The sequence below is a fragment of the Dasypus novemcinctus genome, chromosome 8 (assembly GCF_030445035.2).
Source record: "Dasypus novemcinctus isolate mDasNov1 chromosome 8, mDasNov1.1.hap2, whole genome shotgun sequence".
In the NCBI taxonomy this organism is placed as follows: Eukaryota; Metazoa; Chordata; class Mammalia; order Cingulata; family Dasypodidae; genus Dasypus; species Dasypus novemcinctus.
Genome location: NC_080680.1, coordinates 37,503,863 through 37,521,734, shown reverse-complemented (window position 1 = coordinate 37,521,734; position 17,872 = coordinate 37,503,863). Strand labels below are relative to the sequence as shown.

The following is a 17,872-nucleotide window of genomic DNA, read 5'->3' as shown; positions in this document are numbered from 1 at the left end:
TGTTATAAACATGAAGAAACAAACTTTACGGAAACAGTTCATTTTATTGTAAATCTCCCCGCCAATGTGAACAAATGAATGCGGTTACATGTACCTGACTTTCTACTCAGACTAATCAGACAGTTTCAAGTGCTGACATAAGATCTCCAACATTCCTTTTTATTTATTGGGCGCCTTAAAAAAACAATGAATCATCTAATGATCAAGCATTACATATTACAAAATGTATTAAATAGGAATATCTTTCAAAAACAGCCAAAATTTAACATCCTCTGTGTTCCGTTATTCATTCTTTTGCTTACCAAATCCACTTCAGTCGCACTGACTTAAATCAAAGATTCGTGTGAAAAAAACGTGTGTGTGTTCTGGCGCTGGCAGTAATTTCCCCAGGGATCAAAGCCGTCAACTTTTTTTTTTTTTAATTTACGAAAAGAACACGGGGTTAACCCCCTCTCTTCTACACAAAAACCCTCCACACGGTACAATTTGACAGAATTTTGTTTCAAAGTTTAAAATTTTTTCAAACAAAACCTCTAATTTTCTAATTCAAAAGCGATTCCTGACGAGCCTACCCTAGAGTTCTAAGGCCGACAGGATTAAAGTTCAACCCTGCAAAGAGAAAGAGCTCTGCGACTGCCCCACCGGAATTCACAAACCATCAAACACGGTGCAGGCTCAATCGAAAATCTAGGCTGGTGGTGATGAGGACACACAGGAGCGCGCTTTCAGGTACCCGGAGTCTCGGCGAGCCCAGGGAGAGGAATGGGAACCTGACCCCCCATCTTTCTGTTCACAGGGAGAACAGCAAAGGAAGTGAAATGAGACCCCCCTGTCAGCAAGGAAGACCCAATACTTCCCGAGTCCTTCTATACGTCCCTCCCGAGGCTCCCGCAGCCTCTCAGATCGCGGAGACCCTCCCGCTTCTCCCCATTCGCGGAACCAACCAGAGAATCCTCTCCAAATTACAGACCCGACCGCAGGAGGCTTCCCCGCCTTTCCCGGCAACCAGAGAATCCCGGTCGCCAACAACAAAGACGCCTCCCGCTCCCCTCCCCCCGCCCGGCGCCGGCGCTCCCCTCCCGCGCTGCGGCTGCGGGCCCAGCGCCCCCTCCCCGAGCCCGACCCGCCGCAGCGCCCCCGGGCCCCGCGGCCCCACGCACCTGCACCGGAGGGGCCGCAGCCGACGCGCCGGGCAGAAAGGGTCGGCAGGGAACCTCGGCCGGCACGCTGTCCTCGAGAGGGCGCGCTCTGCGCTCCTGCCACCGCCCGGCTCTCTCCGCCCGCGGACGGGCCCGACCAAGGAGAGGGGACGACGGCTGCAGCCCCCGGCGCCCGGGCTGGGAAGGACGGAGGCGCCCGAGGGGGCCCGGCTCGCGCTCCGGAGTCTCGCCTCGCGTCGGCTCTGCTCCCCGGCCCCAGTTCGCGTTCTGCTGACTAACGGCCCCGGCGCCAAGCGCTGGAGCGGCCGCCGCCGCCGGCTGCTCTCGGGCCTCACGTCCCGCGCGGCCGTGGTCGCAGCTGCCGCCGCCGCCACCTCCCTTCTTGGCACTGCAGACACCACTCAGACCCAGACCCGGTCTGGTCTTTCTCCTCTTTAATCCTCCTTTATTTGCTCGTCCTCCGCCGGCCAACCGCAGGGCTTGCTCCCGTAACTAAAGGAAGACTGGAGGGGAACCGATGCGGCGGGCAGCTACCTGACTGTACCAGGAGTTGGTCACTGACTGAAGGAAGGTGGTAAAGCTGACCCGGGCTCCAGCCTGCCAGCGGGCGTGGGGCGGGACAGCGCCCTGACTAACACGACTCCCACCAATCACAAGCCGCTCGAAGGAGTCGCTAGCGCTCGCGCAACCGGGAGAGGCTGAACTGACACAGCAGGAGGCGGGGATTGCGGGAAAAGAACAGCCAATAGGAGCAGAGGTTCCCCTCCTCTCAGCCTTGATGGACTTCCACGTTGGGACCAATGGGGGAATTCTCATTTCGAAGAAAGCGGGACTTGTTCGACCGGTTTGGGAGCGAGGCTACGCGGAGGGGGGAGGGGTCGAGACTGGGACGCGTGGTGGAAATCTTGACGCAGCACGGGGGTCGGAGGATGTCCTTTGACCTCCGCAAGGAGTCACGTGGGGGCGGGGACGGAGAAGTCCGATAAATTCCTTCCGGTTCGCAGACCGAAGTGTAAAGTCTGCGGGGGGTGGTGTTTTGGGTTCCTCGCGGCCTCTCACAGATTGTGGAGCGAGGAGCTCGAGATTTCTGCGATGAGTTCCCAGAAAGGGAACGTGGTTCGTTCCAGACCTCAGAAACACCAGAATACGTTTAGCTTCAAAAATGACAAGTTGATAAGAGTGTACAGACCAAGGTAGGAACCTTCCGGTTGCACTGAATCTGATTCCAGGGAAGGGGGAAGAGAGAGAGGAAATGAGAGGAGTTGGCGAGGGCGAGTGTGGACCGCAGCCCAGAATTAGTCTTGGCCGCAGTGCAATCCTTTCTAAAACTATGTTCCCACGCTCCGTGTTTGATCTTGATATATCTGCTTGTAAACATCTGGCGGTTAGAAAGAGTGAACGGGACCCCCTCATCAAACTTAGGTGTAAATGGGGAAACTGAGTCTTTGAAAAACTCCCTTCAGGACCACATAATTGCGGTAGGAAAACGAAGATTATGGCACGAAGGACCCTGCATAGTCGCACCAAGTTTATGCAGCTACTATTTCTTTTTTGGAAAACTCTAAATCCGTAGGTTTGCAGCGAGAATGTGAATGCTTAAGTGTTCTCAGCCTCAGTGTCTTCAACAATTTAATGGGAAAGACAATCTGTCTCTCGTAAAACTTGAAAATCGACTTGTCTGAATAATATGAAAATGTTTTGCTGTCTGTAAGTCATGTGCCTCTTTAACTGGTTTTCTGTCGGTTGGAAGAAAAATTAGATTGCTTACGTAGCCAGAGATACTGGGTTTTATAAAACGACTGGATTCCCTCCTCTCGCCATAACTGTATGGGGGCCAGTATCACGTCACATAAACCAAATATTCACATTAACTGGAATTCACATTTACTGTGTATGTGGCCCTGAGCAAGTTGTTTAATACCTCTGAGCCTTACTTTGGTCTCAAATGAGAAACTCCTAGGATTGTTGTGAGGGTAAATGAAATGTATAGAAAAGATGTGGATCATTATAGGTGTTCAACAAATAATTTCCTGGCATTGATTAAGAAATGAAGGTAATCTATTTATGTTAACCTGTGGTCTTCTTTTCTTTTCCCTTTCTGTCTTTCTTCAGTTCACAAATTTTTACCGAACACCTACCATGTGTAAGACCCTTTGCCTCATAGGTATACAGTGTTAAAAAGAATTTGCTATGCCTTCTCGGAACTTGTGATTTTCTGGGTGATATGGACAATAAAAGCAAGTAGAAAGATATGTAATTACAAATTATAATAAACACTGATGAATGGAAAAGACAGTTCTATAAGGAAGAATAAGGAGGAGTATTTTATTTTTTATTATTTTTTTTAAGGTACTGGTGCTGGGGATTAAACCTGGGACCTTGTATGTTGGAAGCGGGCACTCAACCACAGAGCCACATTGACTCCCCTGAGTTGTTGTTTTTGGTTTTTTTTTTTACTTTTTTTTTTATTCCTAGGAGGCAGAAGGAACCAAACCTGGGACCTCCTAGGTGGGGATCAGGTACTCAACTGCTGGAGCCACATCTGCTCCCCAGTAGGGGTTTTTTGAATTGGGTGCTCAGAGGACCTCTCCTTTTCCCTTCTTAGGTTCAGATGATTTTCAGGAAGAAAACCTTGAGCAACACTTGGGAAGATTTTCATGTATTCTTACTCTACTTTTTTTTTTTAAGATTTATTTTACTTACCCCCACCCCAACCTCCCACCCCATTGTTTGCCATCTCTGTCTGCTCTCTGTGTCTTGTTCACCTTTTTAGGAGGCACTGGGAACTAAACCTGGGACCTCCCACGGGGGAGGGAGCCAACCAATCGCTTGAGCCACATCTGCTCCCTGCTTATTGATCTCTTTTGTCTCCTCATTGCGTCATCTCATTGTTTCATCTTGTTATGTCAGCTTGCCGCACCAACCCACTGTCTTGCTTGTCTTCTTTAGGAGGCACTGGGAACTGAACCTTGTATCTCCCGTGTGATAGGTGGGCACCCCCAACTGTTTGACCCACATCTCCTTCCCTTAGTCTATGGTTTTGCACAAGCTTTTGATTCCGATTATTTTTCATCAGATGCTACAAAGCAGTTTCAATAAGTAACTGCAGTGTAGCCATTCCTAGAATTCTTGAACTTGTACTTTTATTGTGCATTTTCTTGGTGTTATCTTACAACCATGTCGTTCTGGTCTTAAATGTTTTCATGGGTCTCAGGAACAGTTACTAAAAGTATTTTATCACGTTTGCCTTTAATTTCTTTACCTTCTTTAAATTTTGAAGAAGTCTCACTTCTCAATCTGTAGGACCACCAGGTACTTTGCTATGGGAAGTTCTGACAGAAACAGCAAAAAATGTTATACTGAGGCAAAATCATTAGGTTGATTGTTAATCTGTCTAATGAATAATTAGTAATTGGCTGTTCTTGGTGTATTTTTTTTTTTAAATGGTGAAAGCACATCATAGTATTTGTAATTTTTTTTTTCTAAGATTTTTTTTAAATTTTTCTCCCCTCCCTGCCTGCCCCGGGGTGTCTGTTCTCTGTGTTTATTTGCTACGTTGTCTTCTTTGTGCGCTTCTGTTGTTGTCAGTGGCACAGGAATCTGTGTTTTCTTTTTGTTGCATCATCTTGTGTCAGCTCTCCATGTGTGCGGTGCCATTCCTGGGCAGGTCGCACTTTCTTTTGCCCTGGGTAGCTCTCCTTACGGGGCTCCCCTACGCGGGGGACACCCCTGCATGGCAACGCACTCCTTGTACGCATCAGCACTGTGCACAGGCCAGCTCCACATGGGTCAAGGAGGCCGGGGTTTGAACCGCGGACCTCCCATGTGGTAGACGGATGCCCTAATCACTGGGGCCAAGTCCGCTTCCCTCTTGGTGTATTCTTGAACCAACTGTGTGCGGCTAGTATAACTAGGATTTTGTCAGAAGCATTGGACCCTGTCTTCATACCTATAGTTTACTCCAGAAAGCTGTTCATTGGATGACATCTAGCAAGGGAGTGGTGAGAAATGCATAAGACTGTAATTCCCCTTAAAGGACCGTAGGGACAATTGACTACTTTTGCCTCCTTATTTGGTAGGAGCTTGTGTGGTAGATAATTCCCTTTTTCCTTCTCTGCCAAGCAGTTTGGCCTTCACTGAAATTAGAACTTTGATAATGACAGATGCTTTGTTGAAAAGTTTTGTTTAGTAGAGCAGAGGTGAGAGTTGTCTGCATATACTTGAATGCATTCTAGAAGATGACAAGCATATTTCTGTGGCATTCCAAATGACCAAACTTGTACCAAACGGTCAAGGTGAGGGTCAAAATAACAGAAATTTCAGCTGTATATAATAAAGGAGTTTTCTAATACTGAAGGCGTACGCACTAGGGTTTTTTACGTAAGCTTCCCCTTCACTGGTGGTATTTAAGAGGCCCCTGTGGCTGTTGGTCAGTGATATCATCATAGAACTTGCTGAGGAAGGAGGGGTAGCTTAATTAGATTTAAATCTCTTCTGGTTATTTGGTACTTAAATGGTGATTCTGTAAAGGAGCCTTGTTTCCCTTACTGGAGACACAGGTGATATGTAATAATGGAGAGAACACTGGACTAAGAGAAAAGGGCTGTATTTTAGCCCCAGTTCGGTTGATAATTTTGCTATGTGATATAAGGCAGTTTACAGCATTTAGTTTACAAAATGGGATTAATGCTGTCTCCTGCCTTACTTTCTTCTGAGGATTTTTGTGGGGATCATTACAAAATATTTTTAAGAAATAGGGATATGCAAAAGAATTAAGCATAAAGTATAGGACAATTTATGTCCCCTTGGAGTTACTAAAAGCCTGAAAAAATGCATGCTCTTGAAGAAAACTGACACGATAGAGAAGTGTACGAAGAAGAAAAGTGGAAGTCCTTTCCCATTCCTAGTCTTGCTTTCCAGGATTTTCTACTGTTAACAGTTTGGTGTGTATGTTTCTAGACATCCATGTATAGTATACTGAATATGTAATAAAATATATATTTTTCTTACTCATTCAGTAAAATGGGTGTGTCAGAAAATAAGCTAGTTCTTTTTAATGGCTGTATGTTTTGTAATATACAGTAACTTATTTAACTTTCGTTATTAATAGACATTTGCGTTTTCAGTTTTCCACTGCGCTAAATAAAGCTGTAGTGAAACATTAGTATTCAAGTATTTATTGAACATCTATTATCTGATACCAAACATGGTAGATGCTGAGGATGTAGGGTTGAGCAAAATATACATAGTCACAGCCGTAATTGAAGCTGACAGTTTAGTGGGAGAGAATTCAGGCATCAATTAAATAATCCTTCAAGTATAGCAATACAAAAGGCAGTTTTGATTAACTTTGAGGATTGTGGAAGGCTTTGCTGCTATCTGAAGGAAGAATAGCATTTAACTACATGAAAAAGTAGGAGAAAGAACATGCATTATCTTCTTGAGGATATTATTTATTTGATATGGGTAGTTAGCATTGTCTTTACTGCATTTCCCAAAGTGTATTCTTTCGAACCACAGGATCACACAATCACACAATCTTTTTGATGAGGGCAGGAATAAATTTCATGATTAAATTATCTGAGATATTTTGTAGTTTAAAGAAACTGTTTAACCAACACTTGGCTATGGAACCCTTTGGTTTACATAATACCTGCTGAATTTGAACTAATTTGTTTGTGGAACACACTCATTTTGGGAAACTGGTCCTTGCCTTGATGTTGAGAAGGAAAATGAAAATCTTGTCTATATACTCTAAATTATAGGTTTATTAATATAACTAATATTTATTTACTTAAGTGTTTTAGGTACTAGGCATATTTGATATATACAAATTTCCTCTTGAGAATAACCCTAAGTAGATGCTATGGTTACCCATTTTACATAATGGGAAATTAGTACTTAGAGGTGAATGGCATACCCTTAATTACGTAAGTAACATATGCCCATTGAATAGATGGTGGGGTCTGTGCTAGGAGACTTCAAAGAATAAATAAAAGTCCTCCTTTGTGTGTGTGTTTTAAAAATTGTATTTCTGTGTGCAATAGAATCAGGATGATACTAGGTTAGAGTCAGAACAGATGAGCCTTATTGCCACTGTCCCTAAACATTAACTGTTTGAAATGTCCTAAGGACATTGTGGATGACATTGATGTAAATTTTACTTCAATTAAAAATAGGGATTAAAACAAAAGGACTGAATAACCATTCAGCTGTCTTGAAGTTCTGTTTTGTTTGCTTGCTTTTTATTTTTTTGTTTTGGGAAGTTGCAGGAACATAATCTAAACCAGTCCTTTTTTAAAAGAAAATGATTTTATTAATTCTCCAGAAAGAAAACAACTAACTGATTAACATTCTAACAGATGGTGAATATTTTAGCTAACTGCAAGTCAAAATAATTCTAAATGTCTTTTAAATCTTTTCCCCTTTTGTAAGCCTGTGGCTGCAAGTTTCAGTCATGACACTTGAGTTTATTTGTCTCTCTGTAAGAGGCATACAGATATAACTCGGAGATATTGCAGGTTCGGTTCCAGACCATTGCAATAAAGTGAATGTCTTGATAAAAAGTGAGTTACACAAATTTTTTGGTTTCCCAGTTCATGTAAATGTTATGTTTATACTATAATGTATTCTGTTAAGTGGATAGTAGCATTATGTCTAAAAAACAATGTACATACCTTAATTTAAAAGTGCTAACCATCATCTGAGCCTTCAGTGAGTTGTATCTTTTTGCTGTGGAGGGTCTTGCCTCTATGTTGATGGCTGTTGACTGACCAGGGTAGGTAGTTGCTGAAGGTTGGGGTGGCTGTGGCAATTTCTTAAAATAAGACAACAGTGAAAATTTGCTGCATTTATTGACTCTTGCTTCACGAAAGATTTCTCTGTAGCATGTGGTGCTGTTTGATAGCATTTTACCTACTGTAGAACTTGACTTTCAAAATTGGAGTCAGTCCTTTTAAACCCTGCCGCTGCTTTATCAACTAAGTTTATATAATTTCTAAATCCTTCGTTGTTATTTCAACAGTGTTCACAACTTCTTCACCAGGAGTAGATTCCATCTCAAGAAACCACTTTCTTTGCTCATCTACAGGAAGCAACTTCTCATCTATTCAAGTTTTATAATGAGAAAGGCAGCAGTTCAATCACATCTTCAGACTTGACTAATTCTAGTTCTCTTGCTATTTCTATGACATCTGCAGTTACTTCCCCCACTGAAGTCTTGAGTATCTCAAAGTCACCCATGAGGGTTGGATTCAGTGTCTTCCAAAATCCTTTTAAATATTGATATTTTGACTTCTGTGAATCACAAATGTTTTTCAAGGAATCTAAAATGGTGAATCCTTTCCAGAAGATTTTCAATTTACTTTTCCTAGATCCAGCAGAGGAATCACTGTCTGTAGCAGCTATAACTGTGTGAAATGTATTTCTTCAATAAGACTTGAAAATGGAAATTACTTCTTGATCCCTGATCTGCAGAATGGAGGTTGTGTTAGCAGTTGTGAAAAAAACATGAATCTCATTGTACATCTCCATCACAGCTCTTGGATGACCAGATACATTGTCAATTAGCAGTAATATTTTGGAAGACTTTTTTTCTGGGTTCAAGAGTGGCCTTCAAATATTCAGTAAACCATGTTGTAAACAGATGTGCTATCATCCAGGCCGTGTTCCATTTATAGAGCATAGGCACAGATTTAGCATAATTATTACGGACCTCTAAGATTTTCAGAATGATTAATGAGCCTTAGCTTCAACTTAAAGTCACCAGCTGTGTTAGCCCCTAACAAGAGAGTCAGCCTGCCCTTGAAGTTTTGAAGCCAGGCATTGACCTCTCTTTTCTAGCTCTGAAAGTCCTAGATTACATCTTCTTCCAAAAGAAGGCTGTTTCATCTACACTAAAAATCTGTTGTGTAGTATAGTGCCCTTCATCAATTATCTTAGCTAAATCTTCTGGAAAACTTGTGTAGCTTCTAGATCCACATTTGCAGTTTCATCTTGCACTCTTATCTTGTGGAGATAGCTTCTTTCCTTCAACCTCAGGAACCAACATCTAACTTCAAATTTTTCTTCCTCAACTTCCTCACCTCTCTCAGCCTTCTTAGAATTGAAGAGTATCAGGGACTTGTTCTGGATTAGACTTTAGCTAAGGGGATGTTGTGGCTTATTTGATTTGTCTATCCAGACTTAAAATTTTCTCCATGTCAGCAATAAGGCTGTTTTCACTTTTCTTATTATTTGTGTGCTCACTGGAGTAGCACTTTTAATTTCCTTCTAGACCTTTTCCTTTGCATTCACAGCTTGAGTCGCTGTTTGGCAAAAGAGGCCTAACTTTTGGCCTATCTTGGCTTTCAACTTGCCTTCTTCACTAAGCTTAATCATTTCTAGGTTTTGATTTAAAGTGAGAGACGTGTGACTCTTCCTTTCACTTGCACATTTAGAGGCCTTAGTAAGGTTATTAATTGGCCTAATTTCAGTATTGTTTTATTTCAGGGAGTGGGAAGGCCCAAGGAGAGGGAGAGAGATGAGGAAGGGCTGGTCAGTGGAGCTGTCAGAACACACACAACATTTATTTATTAAGTTCGCAGACTTACTGGTGTGGTTCATGGCACCCAAAACAATTACAGTTGTAACATCCAAGATCACTGATCACAGATCACCATAACAGATAAAATAGTAGTGAAAAGGTTTGAGATATGAGAATTACCGCAATGTTACAGAGACACGAAGTAAGCACATGCTTTTGGAAAAATGGCGATGCTAGACATGCTCAATGCACGGTTGCCACAAACCTTTATTTTGTAAAAAATAAAATAGCTGCAAAGTGCAGTAAAGCAGTGCATAATAAAATGAGTTATGTATAGAAGGTCATTACAAAAGGGGATTTTGCGTGTAAGATTAATGAGCCTGGAAAGTGGATTTTTCCTGCTTTTCTTTTTTCACACACAAACAATCCTAATGTAGTTGACCATGATGCCTGACGAATGAATGAATGAAATCTTTCTGTGGAAAAGGGTTCTATATTGTTAGTGGGGCTTCTTTTGTCCAGGGAATTTGGAATCAGGTAGTGTGGAATCTTTGACTTATCTCCCCTAACCTAGAGATGTTGAGTTTTAGGGAATAGATGCAGATTAATTCAGGTAATCTCCCATGTGAATAATTTCTGTGTGAATGATGAAGTGCTTGTCATGTGAATAAATGTTATTTCTTGATGGGTGTTAGCAATTGGGGATTAAACAAGTAGATGGTCATTTAGTAAAGCAGTTGAACAGTTATAGAAGCTATAGTTTCAAGATAATCGTTTTTGGCTCTCTGGAGATTACCTGGGTCTCCCTTTGATATTTTTCCAAATTGGGAAATATTCTTTGTTGTGTTTCACCAGTTGGTCAAAAAAAAAGAATTTATGTTCAATATTCTCCTACCCCATTGATGTGTTATTAAATTCATTTGACAATGTGATTTGATCCATGGTATGCTAGGCATTATAATATACATAAGAAATATACTTAATATAAATCATAGTGCTGGTGAAGGTCTTTACTTTTTTTAGGACAATTTCAGTATTTTGAAGTATTTAATTCTCTTCTATTTTTTACCTTTTATTTTCTCTTCTCCCTTTCATACAACAGTAATTTCACCCATTTTTGTGGATATTCTCTAAATTACTTCTGCTTGAAGCCAGTAAATTGATTGTGCATGTTTCTTAAGGTTGAGGCCTGATACAAAATCATTGTTTTCTTCTGCTTCAGTTCTGTATTTTAGCATTTCACTTTATGTATAATGAGTGACAAGTGAAATTAATTTGTCTAGATTTTATCTGTTGTATTAGGGCATTATACTATACTCACTGTTGGACTGATTATGAAAAATTACAGCTATTGCAAACAGTTGTTTCTGCATAAAGTCAAATACTACATTGCTAGAAACAGTTTTGTCAGAGTTCACTTGAGAGAGAAAATCATGTTTTATATTAACTCCCCCAAATAGGTCATTTTCCTTTTAGAGAAACACTGTAGTTGGGAGTGGCACAGTTAGACAAAGAATCCCCACCCCTGCCCTTGCCATCCCCCCCCCCCCCCAAGTGTTACTGGCTACATTTGTTATTTTAAGCTGTAGGACTCCTACCACACCTGTAGAAGTGTTATTGTGAGGTCACAGGCAGGTGTACTGAGAATCCTGCTTGTCCTCAAAACAACCTCAGCTGCCAGCTCACTTCACCCTGAAAGGTATTGCTACTTTTCTCACCATTGATTTTTGTGAAAGGAAAAAATGAAATGAGAAGGGAATAAAGGAATAACTAGCATGCCTAAGATTCCTTTCTGAGATTTTCTTTGTCATGCAGGCCACATAATCACTTACATGCATTGAATGAATTAAATAAGCATCCCTTTTCTGACCTTGTATGGCATATGTGCATGGTACTGTCTGCGAAGGTAATTACCATTAAGGTTCTTTAGTTGCTAACTTAAGCAAAAAGGGAATTCATGGGAAAGATACTGGGCTCCTCTCATGAAGCTTTTAGAGGGTTTTTTGCTTGTGTTTTTAGTGTCCAACATTCCCAGGTCCGCCATCATTACTGGGAAATCTCCCCATTTGGTTTGGTTCATATCTTAATCTGAGGCAATCTTCCAGTGTTTCAGCATTCCCCCTCCCTTCCACCTTGTTCCCTGGAATTCATGGTTCATTCTCATCAGATAGAGATACTGTTGTTGAAAATAAAGTTTCTTTCCCTTTCTTGCTCTACCTGACTATTCCTCAACTCCTTCCTTGTAGCACTCTGGAGTGATGGATATTTTTTTCCCCTCTCCATCCCCACCTGCCATAGTACCCTTTCCCCATTTGTATTTCCATTCCATTTCTCCTCTCTCAAAAATTTCAGCTCTTCAGAAGTACATGCCATCAGATTATTATCCCCTCCAGGTTTGTACTAACCTCCTAGTTACCTTCCTCATTAGCATCTGGCTCACTGCCTTTCCATAATTCGTGTTGCCATACTTAGTGATTACTACAGGCACATGGATAATCCATCCAGTGTCTGATGTCTTAGCTTTAGATTTTATGTCCTACCATCTCCCCATCTCAGATGTCTACTCACATGACATATCCTAAACTTGCTCATTGCTCAAAACTGCTGTACTTACAAACTTTTTAAAAAACCTGACCATCATCTCCTTTCTGGTTTTCTTATTTCTCAGTTTGTTTTTTGTTTGTTTGTTTTGTTTTTATCCCATTGGGAGATTTTTTCCATGTATCCTACTTTTTTACCTCATTCATGTCCTTATTTCCCCTTTTGGAATCCTTATTCCAGCAATATCACTGCTCCTTTGCATATACCTCTGCTCTTCCTCTGTGGTACCAACCTGACAGAATCCTAACCCTGCTTAAACCCAGCCTTCTCTTATCCCAGTGCTATGTCTACCAAACTGCCTGTATCTGTACCCATGTAGTCTGCCTTCTTCCTGTAAAAATGGATGAAATGTCTGTTCCTCCTGGGCCAGCTTTTCCATTTATATCTGAAACTCATCCTCGCCAGCCTACCTAAGAACTTAAAAGGTTTAGAGCTCCTTAGTTGTCCATGCTTTCTTGTCAGTCTTTACAACTTTAATGGATCATTTTAATTTCTTAGAAAAATTCTTTCTTAGATAGAACCTGTATTCTCTTCTATCTATTACCCTAGTTCTTTCTTCCTCTTTATAGAAAAGCTCCTGACTCTCCACCACTTTACCTCCTGTTGTTTCCATCTTAATCTAACTAGGTTTTTGTGTCTAACATTCCACTGAAACCACTTGTCAAGGTCATTGCTCTACTTTGTGAGATCCTTAGTTAATAATGCTCAGTCCTCATTTTACTCTGTCTCTCGGCAGCATTTGCCTCTTACACACTCTTGAAATAATTTCTTTATTTATCTTAGCCCATGGCTTTAAATATCATCTTTATGCTAATAACTCCCTAATCTCTAACTCCAGTTTCTTCTAAACTGCAGAGTTGAGTGTTTAACTTCTATTCTTGTATGTCAGTAAGACATTTCAGGCTTAACATGGCAACGAAAGAACTCTTGGTTTTTCTGTCTTAAACCTTATCCTCCCCTAGAGTTCTCTAGCTCTGTAAATGACCCAGTTCTTCAAACCAAAAATTTAAGAATCATTCTCGACTCTTGGCCTTTTCTCATTCTCCATGTTTCAACTTGTCAAACTGTGAGCTGTTATGCTTTCTTAATTTTCTTTATATCCTTCTGATTACTTTCTGATGTAATATTTGTTTATAGTCTACGTTAGAATATAATTTCCATGAAGGCAAGGGTTTTCTCTATATTTTTCCAACACTTGGACTAGGGATTGGTATGTAGGAGGTAGTCAATAAATAGTTGGTGACTGAATGTAGTAAATATAACAGTGTGTTAAGTGTTGTGACCAGGGAAGTACCGTGATCATTCTGAAAGAAAGGGAGAAGGTGATGGTACAGCTTGGGGATAACGGAACAGGAAGAAGTTGAATAGAATCAGATAGAAGAATGGAGCAAGTCTGAAAGAAGAGTGGAGACTGAGCTGAATTTGTAAGTTGAGGGGCAGAAAGTTGAGTTTAATCTGAAACCAAAATAAAATGAAATGAATAGGATCAGGTAAAATTGTTACACTGGGGATTCTTTTTGAAAAACAGGGCTTTTCTCTTATTTGTCTTTGAGGGAAGAGTGCCTGACACATTGAAGGCTCTTCAATAATTTTTGAGTAAATGAATTAAAGGTTCTCTTAGAAGGAAGAGAGAAGGGCAATAATAGGCTAAGGGTCTGTGAAGTTTTATTCAGTTATTAGTCCCAAACAATATTATAAACAGGTAATTAGGCTTATTGCCAGAATGAACATATTACATTATTTGGTGGCAAAAGCATATGAGGGAAGCTGACTTGGCTCAATGGATAGAGCGTCCATCTACCACATGGGAGGTCCATGGTTCAAACCCAGGGCCTCCTTGACCCGTGTGGAGCTGGCCCGTGCACAGTGCTGATGTGTGCAAGGAGTGCTGTGCCTATCCCCTGCGTAGGGGAGCCCCACATGCAAGGAGTACGCCCTGTAAGGAGAACCGCCCAGCGCGAAAGAAAGTGCAGCCTGCCCAGGAGTGTTGCCGCACACATGGAGAGCTGACGCAGCAAGATGACAAACGAAAAGAGACACAGATTCCCAGTGCCACTGACAGTAATAGAAGCAGACACAGAAGAACACAAAGTGAATGCACACAGAGAACAGACAGCTGGGGTGGGGAAGGGGAAGGGGAGAGAAATAAAAATAAATCTTTAAAAAAAAAAAGTATATGAAAGCCTTTTTTATGTAATAGGCTCTCTAGTTAACGAGACGACTGTAGTTAAGACCTTTTTACCAAAAAGGTTAGCTGAACAGATTGAACTCAAACCATGAATTAAAATTCCAGTACTGTCTATTTAGGCCATTATTCCTATATCTAGACATATGGTCAATTTTCTTTTGGGTTTTGGTCAAGTTACTTTGAAAAATAAAAATATTTTGAACTGTTTACATTGGGTAGGAAAAAAAATTCCTTGTCAATATTTGTCAGATTTCAGATGCAATTTGAAAATTTTTGAATATTTGGAAGAAGGTTCCAAGGTCTAGTTCAAGACCATGTCTATTGTGGCAGCGTGGTGTGGTAGAAAGACATTGATCTTGGAGTCAAAAGATTTAGGTCAAATTCTCTGCTATTAACTGTGTCATCTTAGGCAAATTACTTAACCTCTCAGGATCGTAGTGTGTCTAGCTGTATTGTGAGGGTTAAGTAAGGTTTAGGAAAATGCTTACATGGTGCCTGGCATATAGTGCTAAGCAGTCTATAAATATTAGTCCATTCCTTATCTTACCTTTAAGATGCTCATCATACTTACATGCTCCTCCCTCAGTGATGCCTTTCCTGGTCACTCCTGGCTGGAATGTCTCTTTCCTTTCCTGTGGTATTTATTGTGCTCATCTTGTATGTAGTGCATGTCATATTGGTTACAGGTTTTCTTTCTTTTTTTGTTTTTTTGGCAGAGTCATATGTCATTAATAAGAAATTTTCCTACTTATAGGTGATGGATGGACCTATATAAGTATAATTTTCAGTGATAGTTCATCAGCAGTAGAATTTTTATAACTTAACCCTAATCACTCTGATTTTGAAAGCGACTTGGCATTGTAGTTCATTCACAACATCATATGTGAATTACCAAGTAGGGATTATTTTAAATGCTTTGCTGTTCTGTGGAGATTTATGTATTAATAAATGCTCAGCCCTGTTTACCAATTAGCCGGCATGTTTATTTTGAGATACTCATGTTACTGAAGTCATCAATTTGAGTAATATATTTGACATCATGATATATACTTATATGTGACTGTTCAGTATACCATCATTAGCCTTTATCACAAGACACTATAGTAATAAAATATTTGCAGGACAAAGCTAGACCTAGTTTTTAATAAAGGTGGAATAGTTATAAGTGGTAAGTTCTCATCTATCATCTATATAAATGAATATTATGGTTACTTTTATATATGTAATTCTGTCACTTTAAGCTCTTTATTATTGAACCATGGTCAATTCTTTGACTCTCATCTGGTGATTTCAGAGTCAGCAATCATCAGCCATTCCCTAGTATATTTAAATAAATTTTCCCTAGTTAGTTGGCAGTTAACTCTAAGACTTTTCTGGGGATGTCTTTATTAATTAAGGCCTTCTCTTCACTGCCAATTAGTAAAATCAGTTGAATTTTATTGGGGTTTCTAATTCAAGACAGCTAACTGAAAGCATGCACTCATTTATCTTTCTTTTCCCCTCCAGATTTCAGTGAAATGATAGAACAAAAAAAATAAAATTATATATTAGAAAACTACAAAAAGGTGCCATCAGCAGAAAAAAACATTAAGGAAATCTCTGATATAAAGTGGATAGGATCAGACTGATGCAACCAGACGGTTTATGAATTTGTAATATGATAGAGGTGTCCTGTAGAACTTTCTGTGATGATGGATATAGTCTATATCAGTGCTATTCAGTATGTTAGTCACTAGCCACATGTTGCTTTTGAGCACTTGAAATGTGGCAACTGCAAATGAGGAACTAAATTTCAATTTTATTTAATTTTAATTCACATATGGCTAGTGGCTACCATATTAGATAGCACAGATCTAGACCCTAATTTTTAAATAAGTGCAGACTAGTAAGAAGCATGGAACATTTTAAGAAAGCCAAAACCAAACTTGAAACTCCACCCCTTGTCCCAGTTAAAAGAGGTAATATAAAAAACAGAAGACAACATTATGAAAAGTATAATTGGTATCCTTAATGATACAAGAAGCTCTCAAAGTCCATTAAGCAAGAATAGACTATTATAAAAATAAAAATCTATGATATTTACTAAAAAGCTACTTTAGATGCAGAAATGTAAAATAAATATCTTAATAGGATGGCTGAAGAGCAGTATGAATTAAGCCAGAGACTAAGTTAGTTAATTTGGGGAATCAAGCTGACAGATTCATCTAAAACCTAGTTTACAAGGTCAAAGTTAAAAAAATGACGACGTGAAAATCGAGATACGGAAGATAGAACCAGGAAAGCCATTATCTGTACAAAGAAATTTCAGAAAATGGGGTAAGGAAGAAATAATAAGTAAAGAAAATAAGTTTTCCCAGAGTTGGAGAAAGTGTAAAGCCTTCAGATAGAAGGATTCTATCAAGTGCTTTACAGGAATTGGTAGGAAAAAGACATTCCTCAGGCATATTGTGAATTCCAAAGATAGAAATTCCTAAGAGTTTCCAAAGAGAGTGTAAAAAGAGGTTACCCTTAAAGCAACTATAATCCTGTAGGCATTAGATTTCTCATCTGCTATCATGTAAAAAATAGGGCAAAGTCTATAAAATGCTGCCCTATTTACAAAAAGGAAGTGTTTTGAATTTAGAGTTCTTTATAGAACTAAACTGTGACTCAGATCAGAGGGCAAAAGAATCATACAGACTGAAAGTTTGCCCCCTAAATATGTGTATACTTAGGGATGTACTCCAGATGATAAAAAGACATGTAGCTGAAGAAACAGTGGTGAACCAAGAACCTAGTAAAACTGAATTGACTTTAAAAAAATCATTGATAATATACCAGTGAAATTTAATGTATTTTTTAATATTTAAATCAAAATATAAAAGGTAAATCATTCAGAAGAAAAAATTTAGACCTGATGTTCTGGATTTTAACCAAATCTGGGCATTAAAAATTAACTCTAGAGAAGCTATAGAGAAGAAAAATCAGTGTCACCATCAAGGTTTTAAAGTCTTAATGCCTATTATTTGCTTTGTATTCTGTACTAGTCAATGTGGAAATAGAAAAATAGACCTTGTTCTAGCCTTCTTGATGTTTATAGTCCAACTGGGTAGAGAGGACCAGTGTACAAGAAATAGTAGTGAGCAAACTAATAATTTTATTAAGACCTTCTTATAATAAAGGCAAAGCTTCTGATTAAAAATACCTGAAGTAAGCGTTTGAAGTGTATTTCTACAGAAATGTATTTCTGCAGAAAGTTGAACTGCATTATTATTCATATGCCCAACATTAAAAACAAGGAATTTCTCCCCTCTGTGGAAGACATTATTTGAATCACAGTGTTTGCTGTCCATTGTCAAGTCATTTCAGGAAAGGCTGAAAAACAATGTCCTATGAAAATATCTGCACATAATATCTCCT

General features: G+C 39.8%; 2 protein-coding genes across 4 annotated transcripts in view; one reads left to right on the top strand and one right to left on the bottom strand.

Annotated features, from left to right (window-relative positions):
- The window catches only part of ABHD17B (abhydrolase domain containing 17B, depalmitoylase), a 59,291-nt gene extending 57,564 nt beyond the window's left edge, over positions 1 to 1,727 (bottom strand). Inside the window, exon 1 of one of the 3 annotated variants that reach the window (XM_004464941.5) lies at positions 1,161 to 1,727. The gene's annotated coding sequence lies outside the window, so the exon portion shown is untranslated. Of the gene's footprint in view, positions 1 to 944; positions 973 to 1,160 lie in introns of those variants that run through there. The other 2 variants (XM_004464942.5, XM_004464944.5) reach the window with 2 other exon arrangements.
- Positions 1,728 to 1,762: 35 nt separating this feature from the next.
- C8H9orf85 (chromosome 8 C9orf85 homolog) overlaps positions 1,763 to 17,872 on the top strand; it is a 47,041-nt gene continuing 30,931 nt past the window's right edge. The window contains 2 exon segments of the mRNA XM_004464946.5: positions 1,763 to 2,328; positions 2,331 to 2,353. Of these exon segments, the coding sequence (XP_004465003.2) occupies positions 2,253 to 2,328; positions 2,331 to 2,353 (99 nt within the window). The 5' untranslated portion in view covers positions 1,763 to 2,252.